Source organism: Sarcophilus harrisii, chromosome 1, assembly GCF_902635505.1.
Source record: "Sarcophilus harrisii chromosome 1, mSarHar1.11, whole genome shotgun sequence".
Taxonomy (NCBI): domain Eukaryota; kingdom Metazoa; phylum Chordata; class Mammalia; order Dasyuromorphia; family Dasyuridae; genus Sarcophilus; species Sarcophilus harrisii.
Window position 1 is genome coordinate 534,052,470 of NC_045426.1, and position 25,960 is coordinate 534,078,429.

General features: G+C 34.2%; 1 protein-coding gene across 11 annotated transcripts in view; it reads left to right on the plus strand.

Annotated features, from left to right (window-relative positions):
- Nucleotides 1-25,960, plus strand: part of HSBP1L1 (heat shock factor binding protein 1 like 1) — a 66,266-nt gene that overhangs the window by 23,497 nt on the left and 16,809 nt on the right. For 3 of the 11 annotated variants that reach the window (XM_031946758.1, XM_031946753.1, XM_031946757.1), the window contains exons 2-4: nucleotides 16,485-17,120; nucleotides 19,792-19,858; nucleotides 21,519-21,609. In XM_031946758.1, coding sequence (XP_031802618.1) covers nucleotides 17,076-17,120; nucleotides 19,792-19,858; nucleotides 21,519-21,609 — 203 coding nt within the window. In that variant the 5' untranslated portion in view covers nucleotides 16,485-17,075. Of the gene's footprint in view, nucleotides 1-9,809; nucleotides 10,115-15,690; nucleotides 16,391-16,484; nucleotides 17,121-19,791; nucleotides 19,859-21,518; nucleotides 21,610-25,624; nucleotides 25,864-25,960 lie in introns of those variants that run through there. The other 8 variants (XM_031946759.1, XM_031946756.1, XM_031946752.1 and 5 more) reach the window with 8 other exon arrangements.

The window sequence follows — 25,960 nt, forward strand, 5'->3', positions numbered from 1 at the left end:
AAGATTTTATCCTCAATAAATCTAACATGTGCAAGGCAACAGTAAAATTATTTCCCCCAATTTCAAAATTATAGTACCTCTTTAAAATATAGTAAGTTCCCAAAACTCTTAATCAAATGTTGCAGACAAACAATTACCAAGTTTAGCCTTCTTAAATTTTATGTTCTCTAATTTCATGAAAGCAAATTTACTAATAATGATTTTTCTTTCTTCTTCTGGGAAAAATTTTTTCTTTTCTTTTTAGAAGTATGCCTAGTTTTCCCACAGGTCCAACATCTCAGAGAGCCCCCGTGTTCAGCTATTTACCATTCTTACTCTGTTTTTATTCCTCCCTTCCAATATCTGCAATTCCTTATTTCCAATCTTAATATACATACCAATTTAAAGTTATTTTAAAATTAACCAGTACTTTAGTTTGTGAAATTTCTTAAAATCTACCTAGATATTCCATTCAAGCTTCTTTAGTAAACCAGGAAAGAGTTAAGCACCAATCCTTGCTTTATCTTGAAATTTTTTTCTCCCTCTGGCAGGATTCCACAAGCCTGAGTTATCGGTAACAGGGCTCCATGTTTACAGGAGTGATAGCCACTGTTCTTCTATTTTCTCAAAACTTTTCAAACTTTCAATCTTTGTTTTTATTTTTTTCCCTTTTCTCCCCCCTCCTGCAAAGTCACTGCAGTCAGTCAGAGGCAGAGGAAGAGAAAGAGGAAAAAAATGATTTTCTTTTCTTGGGAAGTCCAAAACTAGTTCCCAAATTACCATACCATGATCTAAGACTAATACATTCTGAGCCACTCTGAATGAATTCCAATTCCCACAATTCAGCCTGATATTTTTCTAAGCCTGTAACACAGAAGCTGGATTCTTATCTCTTACAAGCTTGCTAACTTTTTTTTAAAAATAACTTTTTATTGACAGAACCCATGCCAGGGTAATTTTTTACATTATCCCTTGCACTCAGTTCTGTTCCGATTTTTCCCCTCCCTCCCTCCACCCCCTCCCCCAGATGGCAAGCAGTCCTATAAGCTTGCTAACTTTTAACACAGAACAAAAAATGCAAAGTAGACATACACACATGGATACACACAGAACTCTATTTTCACCTTTTACATATAGATTTAAGGCTTATATACCCAAACAGCCCTCCCAGTTTTCTTCCTTTTTATATCTGGGAAGTTCATCCCAGTCTTGAATTCCCTAGCTAACGTCTTGATACAGATTCTTAGACTGCTTTAATCCCATTTTACCACCTTGGACCCAGTCCAGGTGTTAGAGGAGGCCCTTTATTACCCTCATGCCCCGCAGCACCCAAGAGCCTCCTCAGGAAAGTCCTTTATCATTGGGGTCGACGGCAGTCCACACCAAAAACAAATTTAGGAGGGCTAATCCCTTGGGGTCTCCCTTGACCCAGCCAATAGACCCCCAGACTCCCGAGAGCCTTACCTTGAGTTTACATGTGTACATATCTTTCAGGCTGCAATGCTGGCCATCAGGACTCTACTTCTTTCAATCTTCAATTCCGCTTTCCACTGAGTATCCCTCCCTCAGGTCGTTGTCTAAGAGGGGAAGGAGGCTGCTCACCCAGAACCAGAGACCATGGAGAAAACTATTCCATGGACGCCTGTCCCTGTCTGAGGTGCCCACAGCTGTCTTCCCCAAAGACCCCATCCCAGACGAACCCTCAACTGTAAGGGATGTAGAAGATCCTTACCCAAAATGACTACTCAGATCACTCAGTAGAAAGCAGAAAAGTTGTTTATTAAAATCTCTGGAGGATGAGCCATCCCATCACAAGATAAGAAAGAGAAAGCTTGTAGTAGGAGGGCTAAAGAAGTAGTAAAGATATACAGCTTTTATAGGTTCTGTTATAAAGGATTACATCATAAGTTGGGGAGCATTGAGAAATAGGTGCCTTCTCTCTAATTGAATGTTAAACATTGGTACCAAAGGCAAATTAAAACGGTATGCTTTATTTCCCTGGTTCTGAGAGGAATCATCAATCAGATCTTCACACTTCAGATTACTGAGCTAACATCATTTAAACTAATAGTCTAAATATTGATAACATTGAACAAGGATAAATGTCATCATCTCTGGTTAATAAATATGTTTCTAGCTGGCCAAGGCTCAAATAAATATGGGCCTGCCCATATTATAGAGATCATAGGGGAAAACCAGAAATAATGAAAATAAAATACAGAAAAAGAATTCACACATTCTTGTAAGTTCTTCGCCTTATCTCTCTATTCCACACATATTCATAAAGTACTTTGCATAGTACCTGACACACAAGAGGCACTTCTCAAGTATTTCTTTCTTTCTTCCCTCTCTTTCTTTTCTTCTCTATTTTTCTTCTACATTCCCATTAGATGAAAAGAGAGACCAGCCCCAAAACAAAGTCCAAATCCAGGAAGGAAAGCTGAAAGAGTAACCAGAAATAGAGTTAATTTGATGCCAGAGATACAAATCAGAAGGGGAGAATGTCCAAATTAACTAAAAATAAAGCCTCAAAGAGAAGCACAGGTTGTCTACAAGACAACCTTATTAATTAATCAATTAATCAATTAATAATCAATTAATTAATTAATTAATTATAAATTAATTTCTAGAAGAAAAGACACGAGTTAAACAGTTAACATGGTATAAATGAAATAAGAGCCACTGAGGAAAGGATTGGGCGGAAAAAGAACTGCGATTGGTAGAAAACCTTACACAAGTTATCAGATTCCTTAAAAATTAGAAAGGAAGTCATGAGATGACAAGAAATATGAAAATAAAGTCAAGAGATTGAAAAAGTAGAAGAAAATGTAAGGTATCTGATATAAAAAAACAACTGATTTGGAAAAAGATCAAGGAGAGAAAATTGAAAAAATCATTGGTTTTCCTGAAAGCCATGACTGCAAAAAAGGACCTTTATATCATATTTCAATCATAAAAGATAACAACCCAAACATATTAGAACAAGACAATAAAGTGAAATTAAAAAGAATTAACTTCCTGAAAGAAATCCCAAAATGAAAACTCCCAGGAATATCATAGCCCAAACCACAGCTTCCAGGTCAAAGATTAAAAATGTCTTAATGATTCTTCCAGCAAGCTTATATCTCAACTCTTTCCAATTACAAAAATTCCCAATTCCAAAAAAGTTGTAATTTTGTTATTCTCTCTCTAATCATTTGAAATTTTCCAATTATAAAAAGCACTTATTTTATCCAAATGATGAGGTCCAGGGTAACTAGGTGGGGTTGGCAGAGAAAGCCTGAAGTATTGATACTATTACTTCCTGAAGCAAACAGGGAGGGGCATGATGGGGATCAGCTCAATCTTACAGTCCCACCCCCTGGAAGATCTTGGAAAATCCCACTTTACTTTATCCAATCAGAAAGCCAAGTTATGATGTCAAACCCCTGACATTAAATTTCTCCTAATTAATTATAAAATTATAATAAATTATTCTCTGAGGCAAGCAAAGAAGGGCACTGATGGGGATCAGCTCAATCTTAGAATCCCACCTTCTGTAGAGGTGTTGGGAAACCCCACTTTACTGTATTCAATCAAAAAGCCATTATGAGTGTCAAAATTCTAATGTTAAATTTCTTTTATAAATCTGTCCATGGCTTATATCATCTTTGCTTAATCCCTTTTATATTACTCTGCTTTGAATTTTGCCTCCTGGTGTCTTTCTTCTTGCCATCTTCCCCATACCTTCCCCATACCTGGTGTCTTTTTTCTTGTAATAGCTAACTAACTCTTTTAGGGTGCTAAATTCCTTTTAGGATTTAGTCTGCCAATCAGTGGTGTATTCCCATTCCATGGTGTATTCCATTTTTCCTGGTTAATTATAAGTTCCACCTGGGAATTTGTCTTTTCCATTGTTAATTATTAAAACTCCCTTTCCTTGCTAACTATATATGCTCTATTAAATTTATTTCATATTTACCATTTCTGATGTCTATTTTACTTTCATTTTGTCCACAACCTTTTCTTATAAATAAATGTATCTTTTTGCACCAAGAAAGACTTTGCGAATTCTTCACATGTGAACTGCTACTTATTGAAGTAGCAATTTGGTGCCAATAGCTCACCTCAGTCTCATCATTTAGTGGGCCTCCATCATTGTCATCACAACTCTTTAATAGTATGCAGAACATGAACATACATGAATAATAACAGGATAGCAATTTGTCCTAGTACCATTTGTAAGTGAAATTCATCAGAAAACATGAGTAGAATGAAATAACAGTAAAAACTAATATTTATATGGCACTTTAAAGTTTTTTATATGCCTTTTCAATATCTCATTTGAGTCTCACAAAAAAACCAATTAAATAAGTCCCGTAGAGACATAAAAGCTAAAAAGAAGTGTTTGTGGCAGCCCTTTTTGTAGTGCTAGAAACTGGAAAATGAATGGATGCCCATCAATTGGAGAATGGCTGAATAAATTGTGGTATATGAACGTTATGGAATATTATTGTTCTGTAAGAAATGATCAGCAGGATGAATATAGAAAGGCTTGGAGAAACTTACATGAACTGATGCTAAGTAAAATGAGCAGAACCAAGAGATCATTATACACTTCAACAACAATACTATATGGGGATCAATTCTGATGGATATGGCTCTCTTCAACAATGAGAGGATTCAAATCAGTTCCAATTGATCAGTAATGAACAGAACCAGCTACACCCTCCAAAAGAACACTGAGAGATGAATGTGAATGACAACACAGCATATGCACTCTTTCTGTTATTGTTTGCTTGCATTTTTGTTTTCCTTCTCAGGTTATTTTTACCTTCTTTCTAAATCTGATTTTTCTTGTGTAGCAAGACAACTATATAAATATGTATACATATATTGCATTAACATATACTTTAGAATATTTAACATGTATGGGGCTATCTGCCATTTAGGGGAGGAGGTGGAGTGAAGGAGGGGAAAAGGTGGAACAGAAGTTTTTGCAAGGGTAAGTGTTGAAAAATTACTCATGCATATATTTTTTCAATAAAAAGTTATAATTTAAGAGGGAAAATGACTTCCCTAGAATACACAGCTGCTTAATGGCAGAGCTGGAATTTGAACTAAGGTCTCTTGATTCTTAGTCAAGTACTCTTTTCACTGTAGAATCTTGTCTGCAGTTTATTCAGTCATCTCAACCATGTCTAATTCTTTGTGACTTCTGAGACAAATGATCATTAATAACCAATATTTTGAAGAGATTCTGACTTCTTTCCTTCTTCCAAATTTTAGATTTTAAAAAGTTAAGTCTCTGGGAAGGACATTGCTGATAATACAATTGAATTGTCTTCATCTTAGACCCCATTCAACCTTTCAAAGAATTTAATCAAGCTTGCCATATCATTCAAATACCAAATTATGCTTGCCAAAAAAGTCATTTTATATAGAACTCATATAATAGGCAAGTGCTTATAAGGTGGTCAGAAAAAGAGATACAAGGTCACTCTCAAGGTCTTTAGAATCACTGTTCACAGGACTGCCACTATGATGTATCCTAATCAGAGAAAATGCTCTGCTCTATGAGCAAAGCAGAATTGAATTAGCTCCCCCAAAATGCAAGATACACAAAATTAGAGAAGTTACCCCAAATGTTCATATGGACTATTTATGTCCAACATGTAGCAGAGCAGTTCAAGCTCATATTGGTTTGATCAACTACAGTCAAACATATTGTAACTTGACTAACAGTGATGTAATTTTGGGTCTCTTCCACAATGAAGACAACAACAAACCAACCAATCATTTGTGGATGGAGGCAAATCCTTTTGCCTAGATAGCCCAAGGCTGCTGGTGGGAGTATTGACTTTTGACTTGCTGTCACTCTCAGTCCCTCATTGAAAACCTTCTCTTGGAAAGGGTAGATCACCATGTGAGACCACTACCATAACTGTCTTTGGTCTAAGAGAGGCAGCCAAATGACTATCCTTTTATTAATATCCTGCTAGCACTATTATTAAAATGACTAAATTGCTCAGAAACTACGTCTCTGAAACTTTTTGTGTGTGTATGTGTTGGGGTTAAGTAACTTGCTCAGGTTCACACAGCAAGGAAGTATTAAGTGTCCAATTCCAGTTCATTTTACAGATGAGGAACTGAGGCAAATAGGATTAAATGACTTGTCCAGAATCACATAGCTAGTGTCAAAGGCCAAATATGAACTCAGGAAGATGAGTCTTCCTGACTCCAGGCCTAGTGCTCTACCCACTGTACCACCCAGTTATCCTTTTCTGTACCACTTCATAGTAGATACCTGTTGAAATCTTGAAAAAGCTGTTATGATAAAAAAACAGAAAAGATAGGATAAAGAATATCCTTTGATCTGTTGCCAGAAGGGGACATAAAATTTTGGAAACTCCAAGAAGTAAGAAGTGGTGACAATTAGAAACTTGAGTAGCAAATCAGGTAAGCTGAAATTTGGGGCTTTCTGGTGAGAGAAAATTAATGGATTTATAAAGTAGTTAGCATGTTACACTATACCAAGGCAACAATCAGTATTGTATTTCATAAACTTTTTATAGCAGCTATTTTCCAGATCTGTGTGTTTAAAACAAGGTATTATGTTGGACTTCAAACTTTGAATGTTTAAACAGCATTTAATGAGTAGCAACAAAACTTATTCTAATGAACCCCAGTTGCTTCATTTTGTTGTTTTGTAGAAGATAAAATCAGCAAACAGGGGAAAATTATATTGATATAAATCATCAAGAAAGGAATAGGAAATGCTAGATCAAAGGAAACCAACAAGACAGATTTGGAGGATGTAGGTTGCAGGGATAGTTTCATGCCAACATTCCAATTGGAACCTTTAATCTGCTTAGTTCTGTAACTCCAGTAACATAATTTTTTCTACTCTAATCCATGCCAAGTGACTCCAGTCTCACTCTGTTTCCAAGATCCTTGATTATCATTATTCATATCTTACCTAGCTATCTCCTCAAATGTTCTTATTCCTATCTAGCTTGTTCTTACACTTCCCAAAACTCATTCTGTCTCTCTCTATAAAAGACAAAGAATTCTATAGAATAATTTAAAGAAAAACAGGTTGAACTAAGAGTCCCTCTAAACAAATGTGTACTAAACTCAACCTGAATTCAATCAGCAGAACTTCCTATTTTGGCTTTAGGTGTTGTTACCTATGCAAGATCCAATTGCTGATCTTGTTCTTAAAGAACTCAATTTCATACAAAAAGTATTGCTCTGGCTTAACTCAGAAAGACTTTATCTAGACTAAACTCAAGATGTAGCGCACTCCCCATCGAGTTAGTCCACCCTAATCAGTTTTGATTGTTGCTCCATTTACATTACTATAGTCATTATATATTTTGATTTCTTGTTTGTTTAACTTTCACATATTGTTGTGATTCAATCTTGTTTCAATTGTGTCTGACTTTATGAATCTATAGACCTCTGTTCATAGGATTTCCTGGCAAAGATACTGGAGTAGTTTGTCATCTTCTCCAGTACTAGAAGTGAAGTGACTTGTCCAAGATCACACAGCTAGGAAGTTTCTGAGGCTGGATTTGAATTCAGGTCCTCCTGATTGTGAACCCAGGACCTTATTCATTTTATCACCTTGCTGCCCCATTTTATACATAAATATTTTCTTCATTTCAATATAGAGAAGTCTTTCTTTTTGTCTAATTCTACCTGATATATACCTCTGTCTTTGATCTTACCCCCTTTTGACTTTTCTTTAGTATTAGTTCTTCATTATTCCTTCCCTTTGTTTCTCTTTAATATATTTGTCTGTAACATATTGGTGTCTAATGGTGGCTATCTCCAATTTATGGTGGAAAGAGAGAAAAAAATACCCAGTAGACTATAACTCAGAGGGAAGTACAGGAAAGCAGGACATCTTTGAAAATAATATGTAGTATTTATTTCATAGTTTGAAAAAAGTAAATAGTGTGAAATGGAGATTCATGGTTTTATATTGAATCCTTTTTTGTATTATGCTATGTGAATGGAAACTTTTTTAATCTTTTTGTAATTAAGTACAAGATGAATATTTTTTTTTTTTTTTTGGCTGAGGCAATTGGAGTTAAGTGACTTGCCCAAGGTCACACAGCTAGAAAGTGTTAAGTGTCTGAGACCAGATTTGAATTCAGTCGTCCTGACTTCTGGGCTGGTGCTCTATCCTCTGCAACACTTAGCTGTCCAAAATGAATACATTTTTAAAATAACATATATTCAATTTTTCCCTTTCCCCACTGGTTCCTTCTCTTTTGCCTGCAAATTTATTTCAGTCTCCTCTATCCCCAAACTTTCTATATTCCTTTGAGCTGGCATCTTATTGTTCCCTTTACACCATTAAACTTCTTGAAAGAATTTATGGAATCCATAGACTTTATAATCCTAATTCACTACTCATTCTTATCTTATTCTCTTTTTTCAACCTGTGATGTCTCCAAAGCATTTTATACCATTGACCATCTCTTTCTTGGTGGCAACAGCAGCAAGAGCAATGATAATGAGTGAGGTTATTGGCCAAGGTGCCAACCAGGTTGAATCACCAAAAATTTTAATGCCTGCAAGCCGAAGACAAAATCATTTGCCTTAAAAGAAAGCTGTAGATGTGGATGAATGAATGAAAAAAACATTTACTGTCTATCAAGCAATGTGCTAAGCTCTGGAGATACAAATATAAAAGTAAAAATAATCTTTGTCCTCTAGAAGTTTACATTCAAAACACAGAAAAATCATTCATAGGTGCCCAATTTCCAAAATGATGATAGATTGATACTATTTATAATAGAAAGGAGTAAAGCAGAAGTGTGATGCTAGATTAAAAAAAAAAGTAAGCCTGACACCTGTGAATGTTAACTCATTAAATATGCTAGAGCTTTTCTTTTTCACAGGGAATGAGTAAATGGGAATAACACAACCAGCCAATCAAGAGGTCTTCTCCTGTACACTGTTTGACATAACAGTGGCAAAGTTTAGTTCACTTTAGCTGACCTCAGAAATGCCTACAGCTGTTAAAACCATCCTTGACCAACTCAGAGAGAAAAAGCAAACATTTTATTTTATTTACTTATCTAAGGTGAACCAGTCAACTTGGTTCCTGGAGGTTTATCTAAAGAGCAGCAAGCATCCTGCTTCCTGATTTGTTGTATTTACATATATTTTTAAAATTAATTTAATTTAATTAATTAATTTAATTTAATAACTTATTTATTAATCCTATGTAGTCATAAATCCCAAATAACTCCAAAATGTGTAAAAACCTCAGTTTCCAACACCCCTCTGAGAAGCTGTGAACTTTGTCTCACTGCTCCAGCCTGTAAGCTCCTTCTCAGGCAATAAATGTATTTGAAATCTCTGTAAACTATGATTGGTCCCCACTTTGGATCTGAGTTTCTTCCATTTTAACAATTCAAAAAGGATTATTATTTTAAAACCCTTTAAAGTTTAATCTTCATTATTCACATTTTATCTGTTACTTTCTTAAGATTACACAATCAACAATACAATAAATCAGGCCCTGAATTTGTAATATTTGCTGACTTCTGAAGTATAAATTCTCATCATGAAATTTTAGTAACACTGTACATGCTAGTTATAGCACCTACCCTAGAACAAATGTTAGGGTTTCTAGATTGTGTCATAAGATGTCTCAAAAAAAAATTTTTTTTTAAAGAGATGTCTCAAAAGAATTTGTAGCCTTAGACCATCTCCAAATCAAGTGGCAAAGATTTTATTATGCTACTGACAGTGGGCTAATTTCGGATTTTTAGCAAAGAAAAGGGATACAAGTAGGTTTTTTTTTTTTTTATAGGAGAAAAACAACCTCAGGGATTGACATCATAACTTGACTTTCTGATTGGATATATTAACTATGGGTCATGATGATTTTGTCAATGGAAGAAATTTGACAAAGAATTCAACTGGGACCACTGCAAATAAAGGCCAACTTAAGGATAACAAAAGGTTTAATTAAGAACAAAAAGTCCACTCACAGGCAAGATAATCAGTGCTCTTCCCCCCTTTCCTCAGGGAGTACATTAGATGGTAAAATTCAGCCTCTCCTATTAATGCCATTTCTTATGATCTGCCCAACTACCCAAGAACTTGAGATCTTTACTCACTCCCAACACAGGTAAGATCCATGTTTCTTTTTCTTTTTTTATTATTATAACTTTTTATTGACAGAACATATGCATGGGTAATTTTTTACAACATTATCCCTTGTGCTCACTTCTGTTCCAAATTTTCTCTTCCCTCCCTCCACCCCCTCTCCTAGATGGCAAGCAGTTTTATACATGTTAAATATGTTACAGTATATCCTAGATATAATATATGTGTGCAGAACTGTACAGTTCTCTTGTTGCACAAGAAGAATTGCATTCAGAAGGTAAAAATAACCTGGGAAGAAAAACAAAAATGCAAGTAGTCCACATTCATTTCCCAGTATTCCTTCTCTTGGTGTAGCTGATTCTGTCCATCATTGATCAATTGGAACTGAATTAGATCTTCTCTTTGTCAAAGATATACACTTCCATCAGAATACATCCTCATACAGTATTGTTGTTGAAGTGTATAATGATCTGGTTCTGCTCATTTCACTCAGCATCAATTCATGTAAGTCTTTCCAAGCCTTTCTGTATTTATCCTGCTGGTCATTTCTTATAGAACAATAATATTTAATAACATTCATATATCACAATTTACTCAACCATTCTCCAATTGATGGGCATCCATTCATTTTCCAGTTTCTAGCCACTAAAAAAAGGGCTGCCACAAACATTTTGGCACATACGGGTCCCTTTCCCTTCTTTAGTATCTCTTTGGGATATAAGCCCAGTAGTAACACTGCTGGATCAAAGGGTATGCACAGTTTGATAACTTTTTGAGCATAGTTCCAAATTGCTCTCCAGAATGCTTGGATTCATTCACAATCCACCAACAATGTATCACTGTCCCAGTTTTCCCACATCCCCTCCAACATTCATCATTATTTTTTCCTATCATTTTAGCCAATCTGACAGGTGTGTAGTGGTATTTCAGAATTATCTTAATTTGCATTTCTCTGATCAATAGTGATTTGGAACACCCTTTCATATGAGTAGAAATAGTTTCAATTTCATCATCTGAAAATTGTTTGTTCATGTCCTTTGATCATTTAAGATCCATGTTTCTAACTGCCTCCTTGATGTATTTATATGGAGATCTCATTAATACTTTAAACTTAATGTATTCCTAAATAAAGTCATCATCTTCCCTAAGAAGCCAGCTTCTCATCCTAATTTACTATATTTTTACCATTCAAGGTCATTTTCTCTTTCCTCTTCCTTATTTCCTCTGTATAATGGGTTACCAAATAGATAAACAAGCCAACAAGTACTTATTAAATAGCTATTTTTAGTCAGTGCACTAAATATTGGGTATCCAAAGAAAGACAGTCCCAGTTTTTAAGGAACTCAGACAACTATGTACAAAGTACTGATTATACAGAATAAGTTAGAGATAATCAATAGAGAGAAGACACTAGCATCAAGAGGAATGAGAACAGACCTCCTATAGAAGATCGGATTTTAGCTGGGACATGAAGAAAAAGCAAGACAACCATGAGGCAGAAAAGAGAAGAGAAAATTTTAGGCATAATTATGCAATGGAGGCTAGTATCACTGTTTTGCAGAGTAGTTGGGTGGCTTATTCTATGTCTATAATGTCTTTGATGTCCAAACCACTAATTCAGATCCTTATTACATTTTACCTGAACCATGTAGTTAAGGAAGGAAGCTCATGTAAGTCTCATGAAATAAAAATTTCCTTCAAATTCAAAGTCAAAAAACGGTATATGTATATGTACACATAAATGATGTGATCTGTAATGTGAGGTTTGGCACCAAAAATTGGGATTCAGTCATGTGAAGAATTTATAGTGGCTACTCTGTTTGGCAAAAGATAAATTTATTTAGAGAAATAGATTACAGACAAAATGAAGGGATACAATAGACACCAGAAATAGTAAATATGAAATAGAATAGAGACCATATGAAAGAAGTTCCTCAGGGAAACTCATAATTACCCAATAGAAAGGGAGCACCCCATGAAGTTGGGGCATGCCCTTAACTGGCAGGTTAAATTCTGAAAGGTACTTAGCACCCTAATAGAGTTAATTAGGTATAAGAAGTGGGGTTGGGAAGCACGGTGGAATTAAGGGAGCTACCATGTGGCATAGGGGAAGGGAAAAGGCATCACAAGACACAGAGTGCCGTGGGGGGCTGACACAAAGCAAGGTAGCAGCCATGGGATGGCCCATAAGTAGATTTTATAGGTAAAATTTAACCTCAGGGACATGACTGAGATTCCTACAGAGGGTGGGTCTTAGGAGTTTGACATAAATTGAATTTGACTAGATCATCTCCCCAAAGTGTGGGACCATGGAGCTACATTGATTTCTTTTAGAGCCTTTGGCTTGCTTGCTTTGGGGTATCAATTCTTTAGTTTCTCTTGGTTCAAAACACCATTCAGGAGCTCATCATATTGTTTGTTTGTGTGTGTGTGTGTGTGTGTGTGTGTATGTACTCTCTTTTTAACTGGAAATCTAGGCTTGGAGGCATTGACAATATTAAAGGATTCCCATTCACTTCTGAATGGAAGCCCAAGCCTCAGACCACAAATAAAAGACAATTCTGAACTCCAAATCTTGCAGAAGTCCAAAACAGGAATTTTCTTTGCCAATGAAGCTCTCTTCTTGGCAAAGCTGCCTACCAGGACTCCTGCCCTCTGTGAAGATATCATCTTCTCAGTGTTAACCTTTGCCATTCTCCTTAACAGGACCTTGCCACTAAGAAGTCTGTCTTCCTAGCAAAGGAAGTCCCAATAAAAATCCCTTTTGCCATTCAGATTTCAGGTTTGCAAATTCTTTCACATTGGACCTTTGCTGACCAGAGGAATTCCCCTCCTCAGTTCTCACACCACTAGCACTGCATCAATTTGAAAACTGAAGGATTTGGATAAATGATCTTAAGATCCCTACCAATGTAAACATTCTATGTTCTATAACCTGCCTCCTGGATGGAGTGCTAGTTTTATTCTTCAAACCTTTCTTTCAGCATTCTTTTTCTCCAGCAGGGGGCAGGAGTAGGAAATAAAAAGATGCTTTTAGAATCAGCCCAGAAAGGTTGCATAGTATTAAGAATGAATTTTGAGAAAATTCTAAAGGTGAGAGAGTGAGTTGGCTTGGCATTTTCTACCCATTGCTGTTAAATGCTGTTAAAAAAAATCAGTTCAAACTTTGAATTTTCAGTTCTGAATTCTTTCCCTCCTATCTACTCCTTTGAGAAGGCAAAAAAACCCCATAGAGTCAAGTAAAACAAATGCCCATATTAATCATGCTTCCCCCCCAAAACAAAACAAAACAAAACAAACCATCATCACTTTGCACTCTGAGTCCATCAGTTCTCTTACTTAAGGTGGATAGCACTTTTCATTATGAATCTTTTACAATTGTGGTTGGTAATTGTGTTATTAGTTACTAAGTCTTTCAAAATTGTTCATCTTTACAACATTGTTGTTATATAAATGGTTCTATTGATTCTGCTCACACATCGCATTGGTTCATACCAGTGTTTCAAGGCTTTTCTGAAACTAATTCATCATTTCTTGAAGCATAATAGTTTTTCTTCAGGTTTAAATATCACAAATTATTTTTTATCTTTATTTTGAATTCCAAATTCTCTCCTCTCCTCCCCATTCTCCACTCAAAGACAAGAAAAAACCACAACTCATTACAATATCTGTAGTCATGCAAAACAAATCACCACCTTAGCTGCATAGAAGAAGGGAAATAAGAAGAGAGAGAGGGATAGAGAGGGAAGGAGGAAGAGAAATAGAGAAGAAAGGGAGAAAGGAAGGAATGACTGTTGTTTGGAAATAGGTAGCATGTTTCATCATTAACCCTTTGGAATTATATATATAAATCATAATTTGTTCAGTCATTCCCCAATTCATGGGCACCCTTCAGTTTCCAATTCTTTGCTATCACAGAAAGAGCTGCTATAAAAATTTCATACATATGGATCCTTCTCTTCTTTCTCTGATCTCTTTGAAATGTAATGCAATGATATTTATAGAAACAACCAAACTTTTAAAAATAATATTTTATTTTTCTTCAATTATGTATAAAAACAATTTTAATATTTCTTTTTAAATTTTGAATTCTAAACTCTATCTCTACCTTCCTCCTATCACCCTGTCCTGAGATGATAAACAGTCTAATATAGATTATAAATGTGCAATCATATAAAAAACATTACCATATCATTCATTTTGTGGAAGAAAACTCAAACCAAAAGAAAAAAAAAAAGAAAGAAAAAAGGAAGAAAACAAAAAGAAAGAATGAGTGAAAGTGAATATAGTATGCTTTGGTTTCTGTTAAAATACAACTGGTTCTTTGTGTAGAAGAAGAAAGCAGTTTTCACCATAAATCCTATGGATTATTGGATTGCTGAGAATAGCTAAATTGTTCACAGTTGTTTATCATACAGTATTGCTATTATTGTAAACAATGTTAAATCTTTCCAGATTTTTCTGAAATCATTCTCATTATTTCTTATAACACAACAGAATTCCATCATAATAATATACAACTTATTCAGTCATTCCCACATTGATGGGCATCTCCATAATTTGTAATTCTTTGCCATCACAAAAAGAACTACTATAAATAGTTTTATACAAATAGCCCTCCTCCCCTTTATTTAAATCTCTCTGGGATATGGATCTAATAGTGGTATTTCTGGGTCAGAGTATATACAATCTTATAGCTCTTTGTGTATAGTTCCAAATTGCATTCTAGAATGGTTAGATCAGTTTACAAGTCCACCAACATGCATTAGTGTCCCAGTTTTCCTTTTTTGTCATATTACCCAATCTGATACATGTGAGGTGGTACCTTAGAGCTATCTCAACTTACATTTCTCTAATCAATAGTGATATGGAACATTTTTTAATATGATTATAGATAGTTTTGATTTTGTTTCAATCTGAAAACTGTACATGTCCTTGGACCATTAATCAACTGGATAATGACTTATATTCTGACATTTGACTGTCTTCTGTACATTGAGAAATGAGCTTTTATCAGACATATTTGCTATAATTCCCCTCTCCCCATTTTCTATTTGCCTTTTAATTTGGGTTGTACTGGTTTTGTTTGTGCAAAATTTAAAATATAAATTATCCATTTTACATTTCATAATGTTATCTATTTGTAAATTCTTCCCTTTTTGAAATATCCAAAATTATTTACTAAGGAAAACAAGAAGTGAGAAAGCAATCAATTTTCTCAGTATTGTAATTCACAGTCCAACTGCTTGGAACATAGCAGGACTTTATTGCTGAGTGATCAAAACTGATGCTATTACAATGTGTTTATGCATCATGAAGAAATAGAACTTGGGTGATTTGTTTTCAGGATATATAATGAAAATTGGATTGTTCAAGAGTACACTCAGTAAAATACCATAAGAATTACTTAACCATGCCTCTTTAATTAGGGGAATGGAATATTCATGAGCAATTCAAATTGATCCATTCTTAGTGCATTTAAGTAGCACAGAGAATAATCTGCCAGTCTGTCACCAACAAGAAAAAAGAAATGAATTCAAGTTTTGTCTATGTTACCTCAAATGAAATCCAAATTAGATATATGTAGGGATTCAAAAAACAAAACACTGCATTTGGAGCTTGATTTTATTACAAGTATGTGTAAAGAAGGGCATAGGGTTTGGATAATAGGCTTAATTGCTTCTGTAGTTGGACTACTACAGTGTTGACTACAAGGCTGCATACGTCTAATTTTGTGTGGAGAGTTGGGTAAAACAACCAAATATCAAGAGACCCTTGCATTAAGAAATGTTCTGTGGTTCATGTAAAAGTGGGAGATTAGAAAGGGCCCTGTTCTGAATAAAAAATAGAATCACACTCTTGGAGGCTACCAGCCCCTTCCAGGTAACATCTTTAATCATTTGTGATGTAAGAATAGAAACCACAGCTCATTATTTTGGCAGTCCACCAGATTGTTAAATATAGCTTTCAGTGTTGGGCTGCAACCCAACCAACATGCAATGCAACCCAACAACAACAGTTCCTGGGAGTAATCGAAGACAGGGCCTAGTATTCAGCTTTAGAAGAAAACAACGACCCCACCCAACACAGCAAATGAGAAGTCAAATGAAAACATCCAAAGTAACAGCCAATTATACCCTTATAACCTCTACATACAGGACTAGTCATTTCCTCTAGAGATTATCTTCTTCCTGATTTAGCCAGCCAAATCAGATGAACCAGCCACTTGGTTTGGGGTGTGTTCATTAAAAACATTTTGTTGTATTTAAAAAGCTTTAACCTCGCTTGGGAATTAAATGTTCGTCACTTTACTGTTTTTTAAGGTCATTTGAGGTGAAAATTTTAGAAATTTGGTTTTTGAGTTTTAATTCTTATTTTTCTTTTTACTGCAGGTTAAAATATCAAGAGCACATACAGATGTATATTAGCATTTTACTTTGTAAATCAGAAGCTTTCAAGTGTGGTGTATTTCCATCGCTGCTATTACTCACGTTCAGTCTCCTCATGCCTTGACACCTACGGTAGTAAGTAGGATCTTGAGGAAATCAGGAGTTCGGGTGAGACTTTTTTCCCAGCAAGAATCTTTTTTAAACTCAAATCTTGGCACGGATAGATAAGCTTGCTCTTAGCACTCCACTAGCTCATTAACATTCACGTTGGGTTATTTCGTCCTGGGAGTTTATAAATAAGGTGAGTGGGAATTACTTCAACTCAGTCACTGCCCCAGGAAGAGGACGGAGGGCAAGAAGAGCTAGAAGGCGGTTAGACTCGGTTAGTGTTGGCGGACGCTATGTCATACGGCGGGAGAAGCCTTCCACCAGCTGGAGAGTGGGAGGCTGCTGTTCCGGACGCCGCCCGTGTTAGCTCTGGCAGAGCTGGAGCTCTGACGGTTTCCTGGTTGGTGTCTTCTCCTTAATACACTTGGGCTGCCGGGTACCACCAGGGTTGCCGCTGTAAGGGAGCTACGCAGGGAGAGGCTACGTATGGCAGACACCGATACCTCAACCGAGTTGGATCTCTCCGAGTTTGTAAGTTTCGAGTTTTATTACATAACTCCATAACTCCTCGTTCGCTCCCCGTCCTTCTCCCTCCCTCTTGGGAATTCAGCTTCCCCGGATTTAGGATAGCAAAGCCAAAGAGTTGTGCACACAGGACCAAGGAATTATTGCATTCTCCTTTTTCGAAAATCCTATCCAGATCTGCGGGCTAGTGCGTAGCTGGTTTTCTTCGGCTTACTACGATAATCTACATACATATGTATGCAGTTAAATGATGAGCCTGCTTCTTGTAAAATTTTGCATCTCTCTGCCAGACATCTGAGTCCGCAGAAGGCTCTCCTACTGACAAAAAGTCCTGTTTTTTTTTTGTTTTTTTTTTTTTTAATCTTGACAAGTAGAGCAATGTTTTTCCTTGTACCAATCCTCCTCCCAATTCAGGAGACTGAAATTTGGAAGCATGGAGCTAAAGGGCCGGGGAGGAAAAATAGGACCTAAAGTTCTTTAAAAAATTATCTTAGAACTTTTGAGCCTAAAGGAACGGAATGATCATGATTCAACTCTCTTTGTATTTACATTTAAGAACTGAAGCCTAGAGAACTGAGTTTTTCTTCACCCAAAGTTGCATTCTTCTCGGTGAAAACAGCTGAGTTTAGAGGCAAACTCTTCTGATCACAAATCAAGTGTCATTTTTATATGCCCTGCAGTTTTCCATGTTCTAGTCATTACTCCCTAACTCTGGATTCAGCCCTATCCCATCACTAGCATTTGAGATCTTTTACTGCCAGCCTCTCAAAGCTACAATGATTGTAAGAGAAAGCTTGCCAGAAAATTAGGAATTCGAATAACTTTTTCTTGAAGTGATTTAATGATCTTACAACCGGGGGAGGAAGGGTGTTAAAACATCTCATTCAATTCAGTGATTCAGCATTTTCTCTCGAGACTGGCAACTAGATGAAAGGATCTATTATTTGAAAGGCTCTGTGAGACTGTTCTAGACAAGAGTTGGATTGGCTTTGCCAACTAATTGCACTCTTCTCTTTCCCTTAAGTGACAGCTAACATTTAGGTTATAAACTAAATTATGGTAGGAGAATTTAAAAGTTTGGCTATTTCATCTGCCTTCTAAATGGATTGCCTACTTTATAGTAGTCTTTATAGTATATAGGGTAGATTTTATGGTTCAATTATTTTAAAAAAAACATCATTCTCCCACCCCCAAAGGTTCAAGTTTGAAATGTTTAATCGTGGTGGTGTTTTGTATCTTCCTTATACATATTATATGCTAAATTCTTGATTTTGCATGTGAAACCAATGCTCTATTATTATCTGTTCTCATGAATGTTACAATTTGAGAGTAAAGAGAAAAGGATATGTTAAATAATCAATTTAACAGTATTGCATATAACTTTACTGATGCCTAGAGAATGAACATTTGGAAATCTCTTAGTAAATTTAACTTTTAGGCAATATCTGTGTTTTGTTTTGAAAAGTAAACATTACTGTGGAAAGAAGTAGGATGATATATTAACAAAAGCACTATTAGAAATCAAGGGATCTTCAATTGGTGTCGTCACTCATTGTACTTTGTTGAGCATTTTAATTTATCTAGGCCTCATAGTCTTTCTCTGCAAAATTGGAGAAGTAGACAACAAAATTTAAGATACTTTCCATTTTTAACCTTGCATGAATTTCTTCTAGGGCAATTCTCCTCCATCCTTCTAATATTGGTTTTTTGGCCAGATCATTATTGTGGTCCTAAGAGATAGAGAAGGCATGGATAACCACAAACTTAAGTAAAAAATCTGAAAACAGAATTGGTAAATTCAAGAATAGCATCAGCAAATAGAAGATCAGTATGATATGTACTTACTGTCACATGTCACATGTCTAAATCTCTTAGCTGGGAAATTCTGTTTTCAGAAAATCTGTCCACAGCAGTTAACAGGCTTCTTAAAACTTGACTTTTACCTTTGAAACAAGGCACTATAAATTTTAATGTTATAAGCATTTTAAGTAGTAATGTGGTCTAAGAGATATAATTAAACTTGGGAATGAGCTACTAAAAAACTTCATCAATTCGTACCAAGTGTTGGTGTACATAGCCATAAAATAGGGGACAATCCAGCTCAGAAGATCAAATAATGATTTTTAAAGTCTTTTTAAAAAATATTTAAATGGATCTTACCAATATGGTCATTCTTTCCAAGTAAAGAGATCATAGCATATCCAAGCTTACCTATCCTATGTGTCTTGTCCATGTCTTTTCAGTTTGCCAAAGGCATCCAACAAAAAAACTACATTGGTGGAGGGAGGAGGCTCCTTAGATTTCTTTTGAATTTACAAAGGATACTGCTGGAATACCAGTTATCCCTCCTCCTTCTTGCCATAAGATTGATTTTTTCCCCCCAAGTATATATTTCTTTGATGGCATTTATTACTCCAGTTCTTTTTAGTTCTTTGTAAACATTTTGCAACCTACTCATAAGTACTTTGTGTCTCTTCATTGCTCTCTTCAGTAATATTTAATTCTTTATCTGCCACACTATTCTATTTCTGTCATATAACCACATGTGTAGACTATGTAAAAAAGTGTCTTTACTTCTGAAGTTAGAATCATTAAACAAGTTTTATAATTTTCCAGGGGCAATTTTACTCCAATATTCAGAGATGTCTATTAAATATTATATTCAATTTTTTTCCAGGCGGATGATTTACTACAGGAACTTCAGGTACATTTTCAGGCTCTGACTGAAACAATAACTCTCAAAAATATCCTTTTATATTTTAAAAGAATTTAGTGTTGCTTTGAAATTGTATGATGAATAAAAAATGTTTTCACGATCAACATTCCTGAACATTTCTTTTCATGTAACTTTTCTAATATGCATATATTTTATGCAAAGTGTATATTTTGGTGGTAATCCAAGGGACCTATTAATATTCATGGAGGATGGAAGATTATTTCCTATTTTGTGAAGAGGTGGAAGGAGAGCTCTGGTATGTATTTTTCAAGGAAAAAAAATACATATTTATTGTCCTCAGTATGTCAAAGATATGTCATTCTATCATAGTGGAAACTCCTTCTACCAGCTGCCTGAGACTTAGAAATGTTAAATGATTTGATTATGTTTACAGAGCTAATATTTTAGAGCAAGGATTTGAATTCAGAACTTCCTAGGTCTAGCTTCTTCTTCTCTATACACTATGTCAAATTCTTAGTAGCCATTGTTGGTGCACTATATAAAGAATGTCAGATTTATAGTCAAAGGCCTTAAGATGACATCTGGCAAGACCCTGAAGGGGCTGGTCTATAAGACCTTAAAGATCCCTTTACTCTATAAGCTTATGATCTCACATTTACAAAGTATTATTGAAAGAAATCCCTAGATCTGTGTGATCTGAATTCCATTATTTACACTAATGAGCAGAGCATCAATCATTTTCAACAATGTTTTTGCTTTTTTTTTTTTTTTTTTTCTTGCTTCAACTATTCTTACTTGTGGCTTTGACTTAAAAATTGTCAAGTACCACAGGCTGTTTCCAGCTCGTATAAAACCAGAAGAAAAACAACTTATTTGCTGAAAACAAATTTTATTCACTTCAAAAATCAAATTGTTGAATATCTGCATGCAAAACATATCTGTACAAGTTCTCACTAGTACTCCAATTTGGGAAATTAGTTTCCATAAGGGGAAAAAACACTAATCCTAAGGCATAATGAAATCAACACTTAAATACCTTAAAATGTGCCCGTGTAAAGAGACAGCTTTTGTCCAACACAATTATTTGGGCAAGACAATTTAGTTTAAAAAGATTGTCCTCAAAATGTTTAAACATTTATAGTCACATATTAAAAATACACTATAGTTAATTCCTGTTTCTTTGGATGTTATTCCTGATTCTATAAAACATAAAATCCACTGGGTTTCAGTTTTTCAATGTTTAATATAGTAATGGCCATGCTCAAATTCCAATAATTCAACAATCTATCAGTTAGGAAAAAAATTATATGAAGGATTTTTTTTTCCTTTCCACAAATTAGACAGTGGGAGTTATTTTACTATTTGTCCTCTTATTTTGCTTTAAGCCTTCATAATTTAATCAAATTATCAGAATTAGTTGTAAGTGCTTATAAAAAAGGACTTTTTAAGAAAGTCTTTTTGATCAACAATTCAAAAGTGATATTAGATATACAAACTAAAAAACTATCATTGTTTTGCATAATTTCACGTGTGTCTTCTCAACGTGGGGATGGGGAGTGATAAGGGAGGGAGAGAATCTGGAACTCAAGTTTTTAAAAAGAAATATTAAAAATTGTTTTACTATAACTATGGGGAAATTAAGTAAAGGACTACCATAAAGTATCTAATGGATTAAGTTATTGCACTAATGAAATTAATCTGCACTAGAGTTCTCTTTAACATCATACTGGAAGAAATGGGGAATCGGATTGATGATTTACAGAACAATGTAACTGATCTCATGGTAGAAGCAGGAATCCAAAATACAAAGAATAAATGGTAAGTAAGGACTATTAAGTTTTTTTTTATTTGATGTTTTAAAGGCCATTATTTATTTTTTTTTATTTTAAAAATTGACCACACATTTGTTTTTACAACCTGAAATCACCACCTATAAACAAAAATAAAAATCTACAATTATTTCAAATTATAAATCTACAGATAATTTCCTAGGCTTTCTGATTTTTCCTTATAGTTATCAATTGTAACTATCCTAAAAAACTAGAGTGCTTATTTTTTTCTCCTTAAATAGTAGATTAATATTTTCATATTTAATCCTCAGAGAAATCATGTTGAAAACAGGTATTTAGTTTTTGAGAGAATATATTCATGTTACTTTTAAGAAAAAACTTTATAAATTAAGCCTATTAACAATACAGTCTCTGATGTATCTTTAAGAGTTTCTGTTATATGTGGATGTACATCAAGAATTGTTTTTTTCTGTTATAGATTTAAATGCCACTCTGTAAGTGAAAATTGGTATTTTTAGTCAGGAATTCTATAGATTTCATATTTTTAGCTTATGGCATTAAATTTCTGTGCTTTGAAATGAAAGTAGTATACACTTGAAAAAACAGGTATGTTCCATTAAAAATAATCACGTATATTTGCTACTGAGTTTGTAGTACTTAATGGCAGTTGTCTTAATTCAGCTAACAAAAATTTCCATACACAATAATTATGAATTCGAAAGGGTTCATTTTTCAGTGCTGAGTAAGTTAGCTTTTCTAAGAAATAACTAGATCATAATCATATAAAATAATTGCAAAATCAGAGAGTTATTAGCCCTAGTAAGGTAAACAGTTGCAGAGGCAAAGAGATGCTGACAAGTTTTGAAGAACCTGAAGGCTTCAAACTTGTAAGTTAACTAGAAAGTTAAGACTTTTACTGCAGGAATATAGAGCTCTAATTTGGGTTTGAGACACAAGGAAGATGTCTAAATTAGATATTTTAAAAAATTACATAGAGTAGGATCAGGAGGCAGGAAAAGTAAATGTGCCCACCTCTAGTTAGGTACCATAAATCTGTAGTAGGCTAACTCAGTGTTTTTGGCAATGGCAGCCTGGGGTCAAGGGAGAGCAAGATTGGCAAAACTAGACAGGTGGACTTTTAACCTCAAAGAGAATGGAATAAACCATTCAGGAATTCTAGGTCAATGAGAAAAAGGCATTCCCTTTAAGGTTGTGGGTAGTGAAGAATTAAAGTGGCAGACCATAAGCACAAAGCTGGATATATATAGTGATGAGTGCAGAATAAATGTAGGTCTAGGGACTGGAAGTATCAGTGAGGTATGAATTAAATGTGGGAAAATTAAGAAGTATTTCTCAGAGTAGACATTTTTAAAGTTCTAGTTCTTGGAGTTGGTGTAATTTCAAAAGATATTGAAGTCCAAGACATAGCTGAAATGCAACACAGAAGATTGTTTCAAATAAATAAACTGAGGGATTACATGGTTAAGTTATTCAAGAAGTCATTAACTTCTTGACACAAGTATTAAAAGATCACACTAAGGAAGAGATAGAAAAGGTAATCACAACCTAAATACTAATGTCATTTTAAAAAAGTTGGGAGTTATCAGATCAAAGATGAGGTATTGGTAAAATAATATACACTGATTTCACATAGCACTTCTTCATTCTCATTCCTCTGAAGCACTTATTGTGTATTACTATTTTATATGAGAGTAAGCTAGTCTCTGAAGCAGGAAAACCTGGATTTGAATTCTAATTCAGATGTATGAACATCAGGGAATTACCTACCTTTTAAAGTGCTCTGGGCTCCTAACACTGTAAAGGGAGATAAGGTATGGACCAGAATTGGCAGTTTCCTCATTTGAACACAGGTTCAGTCCCAGTTCCTATTACAATTATCTCTGCATATGACTTATACCCAATGGAATAATAAGCTCTATAAAAGTCTTAATTATGTTTATCATCAGCACCAAGCATAGTAATTTATTATTTATTGTCCTAATTAACTGAATTTATTTATATAATTACCTGGACATTAAATTTTAAGATGTTTAGTTTAACTATGGATGAAGAGATGTAAATAACATCTATTTCAACTTTTCCCAAATAGACCTGAATTACTGCAGTGTTAAAAGATGCAAAGTACATTCTTTATGGATAAAGATTCTGCTTCCTATAAGAGATAGCTTGTCAAAAGTTTGAAAACTTAAACATACAATATGATATTATAATTTTAAATGTATGTTTATTTTTGTAACCAATTAGGTTTGCTTATTTAAATTTAGTTCTTAGATTACCTTTATGATTGATAGACTTTTATTAAAAGTGTCACCCAGGGAACACTTTTATCAATTCACAAATATTTTCATCAGATAATTGAAATTCATATGATGCTTAATAATGTGCAAGTGCTTTTGATAAGTATGATCACATTTGTTCCCCATCACAATCCAATTTTATAAATGAGGAAATTGAAAGAAACATCTAAGCTATTATCACAAATGGACCCTTGGAAAATATTGAGATACCCAGTCTCTTTAAAATGGAAGTTCATTTTTTATTGTATGGTGGCAATTCCTATCTTTGGTTTAATACTCATGGTAGCTTAGTGTTAATCTTCTTGGGGCGGAAATCTTGGAAGAATCTGAGTTACAATTTATCAACTTACCATAGCTAAAATATCCAAAAACTTTAAGAAATCAACTGAACAAGTGAAATAGCATTTTGAAACATACTGACACTGTTCATCTTTGGCTGTCAAAAATATAATGCAATCTTTTAAAAAGAAACTGCCAAAAGCAAGCCAATTTCCTCTCACAGGCTAACAATCTACATTTTTTCATTCATTCATATTCACACTCAGCACACCCGCTTTTATGGGAAATTCAGTAGTGTAATTAACTGAAATGCTTATATAATAGTATTCCTTTACTAATTCTATCTGTAATTTCTACAGTAATTATTTTCCTTAGCACTCAGTTGTCTTCTTATAAGCATGAGAACATATATAATACATAAGGCTTGGAAGTTATTTAAGCACTCTAGAAATTTTTATCACCAAATTCACTTTAAGTAGTAAACTCTATAGCTGAACACAAGTTTTAAGTATGAGATAGTTTATAGTATACCCAAAAAGAATATATCCATTTCCATTTATTCTTAAATGTAACGTTCATCTTTAAATAAAAGTACCCTAAATTTTCTCAAATGTGTTCAAAGGTTGTCTTAAATTTCAAATCACAAAAAAATCTTTTTTTTTTCTAAATATAATTTTATGTTCAGAAGAAATAATTTCCAAAGTCAAAAAATTCTGGTTCTATTCCAGAAATACCTAAGGAAATTGGAAATAACTGGAAACAAACATCTGCAAAGCCAGTTTTTCAAATCATAAGTGAATAAGTATCTCCAGGTTGTTTTGAAAACTACATAGTACTATCTAAAATTTCAAAGAAATTTGCCACAAGTATGACTGATAAATATATCTTCTTAAAAAGGAGTGAAAACTGAGCTGCCCCCCCCCTTTTTTCAAATAAGTGTTATGAAATGACATAACTTTTAGCAAAACTGGCCAAGACAAAGTCTATTTCTGAATTAGAAAAGGCTACTTGGATGTCGTTATTTTAGAAGATAAAAATGAACTTAGTTCATAAAAAGTGGGTATGTTTCTGCTAATTCTGAATAACTTCAACTTCAATTAACTATGAAAATGTCACATAAATTTCAAAGATCAAATAACTATCATTTTTTTTGTAAAAAATATTACTTCCAAAAATAGTGCAGAGAAAAACATTGTAAATTGAACTAGGTCCATTATTGTTTCTCAGTATTTAGTATTACTTTATAGCTTTTTAAAGTTAACAATGCTTAATTTTCTTTGTATCTACTTTACAAGTAACAAAATTGAGTTTTCTTAAAATTTATGTTAATAGCCATTATCAAAGTATATTTATTGTCTTTAAACACTTTATCTCAAAGCCACTTTTAAGAAATATGAAGGGAAAATTATTGTATTTGAATGTAATGGAATACTGTTATTCTATCAGAAATGATGAGCAGGCTGATTTCAGAAAAGTCTGGACTTAAATGAACCTTATAAGGCCAAGTGAAATGAATAGAACACGCAAAACAGTGTATACAGTAACAGCAAGATTATGTGATGATCAGCTATGACAGATTGAACTCGTCTTGTGAATACAATGATGCTAGACAATTCCAATACACTTGAAATGGAAAAATGCCATCCGCATCCAGAGAAAGTCAACTATGGAGACTGAATGTGGTTTGAAGCATACTATTTTCTTTTTTTAGTTTGTTTTTTCTTTCTTGTGGGTTTTCCCTTTAATTTTGATTTTTCTCTCATAACATGACTAATATGAAAA